The following is a 1053-nucleotide window of genomic DNA, read 5'->3' as shown; positions in this document are numbered from 1 at the left end:
GGTGGGTGGAGTCAACAAACTGAAGCTAACACCAGCTAAAAGCAGCTAACACCAGCTAACACCAGCTAAAAGCAGCTAACACCAGCTAACAGCAGCTAAAAGCAGCTAACACCAGCTAACACCAGCTAAAAGCAGCTAACAGCAGCTAACACCAGCTAAAAGCAGCTAACACCAGCTAAAAGCAGCTAACACCAGCTAACACCAGCTAACAGCAGCTAACAGCAGCTAACACCAGCTAAAAGCAGCTAACACCAGCTAAAAGCAGCTAACACCAGCTAACAGCAGCTAAAAGCAGCTAACAGCAGCTAAAAGCAGCTAACAGCTGCTAACAGCAGCTAACAGCAGCTAAAAGCAGCTAACACCAGCTAACAGCAGCTAACAGCAGCTAAAAGCAGCTAACAGCAGCTAAAAGCAGCTAAAAGCTAACAGCAGGTGTTGTGTCAGTTTACAGAGCAGGACAAGAAGCTGATGGAGGCCACATCAGAGTTCCATCACCAGGTAAAAGCTCACCTGACGAAGGTCAAAGGTCGCACACCTCACTGCTTGAACCTGATTGGCTGCTTCATGATGACATCATCATGTTTTCAGAAAGCCAACCTGGAAAATGACAACATGGAGATCAACAAGAAGATCGACCTGCAGGTGGCCTCACTGAAGACCCTGCTGGAGTCCCTGAAGCTGGAGACGGTCCGGTACCTGGCAGGTAGGTTGTGGTGTCGGTCCGGTTCTGTCCGACCCGGTTCTGTTCTTTAAATGATCCGATTTTAACCATCAGCCTGTTCTTCACAGCGACGGTCTTCTCCTGCCTGGCCATCGCTCTGGGGGTCTACAGACTGTGGAGGTGACGGGTCCACATCAGAACTGGGTCCAGTCGTCAGCTCAGTTCTGCTGGATGGACTCAACATCCTCAAACACATGAAACTGTTTGAGGATCAGAACTTCTGCAGGTTTTGACTCCAAACCTTTACTCTGAAGGACTTCCTGTTTGTTCTTTTCAAATTAAAACATGTTTTTTAAAATAAACCTTTATTCTGAAGGAGTTCCTGTTTGTTA

At 47.5% G+C, this 1053-nt stretch overlaps 2 protein-coding genes across 11 annotated transcripts in view; one reads left to right on the top strand and one right to left on the bottom strand.

The window, feature by feature from the left end:
• The window catches only part of LOC106532107 (rap1 GTPase-activating protein 2), a 26117-nt gene that overhangs the window by 17972 nt on the left and 7092 nt on the right, over positions 1-1053 (bottom strand). The gene's annotated exons all lie outside the window — the stretch shown is intronic.
• Positions 445-1039, top strand: LOC106532112 (coiled-coil domain-containing protein 90B, mitochondrial; the record flags this gene model as incomplete). Its single annotated transcript, XM_014028115.1, is given in 3 exon segments — positions 445-498; positions 589-703; positions 790-1039. Coding segments are annotated over 3 exon segments (225 nt in total), but the record flags the coding sequence as incomplete, so codon positions are not given.

The sequence above is a fragment of the Austrofundulus limnaeus genome, unplaced genomic scaffold, assembly GCF_001266775.1.
Source record: "Austrofundulus limnaeus strain Quisiro unplaced genomic scaffold, Austrofundulus_limnaeus-1.0 Scaffold718, whole genome shotgun sequence".
NCBI classification, from domain to species: domain Eukaryota; kingdom Metazoa; phylum Chordata; class Actinopteri; order Cyprinodontiformes; family Rivulidae; genus Austrofundulus; species Austrofundulus limnaeus.
This window is presented reverse-complemented; position numbering and strand designations above follow the sequence as displayed.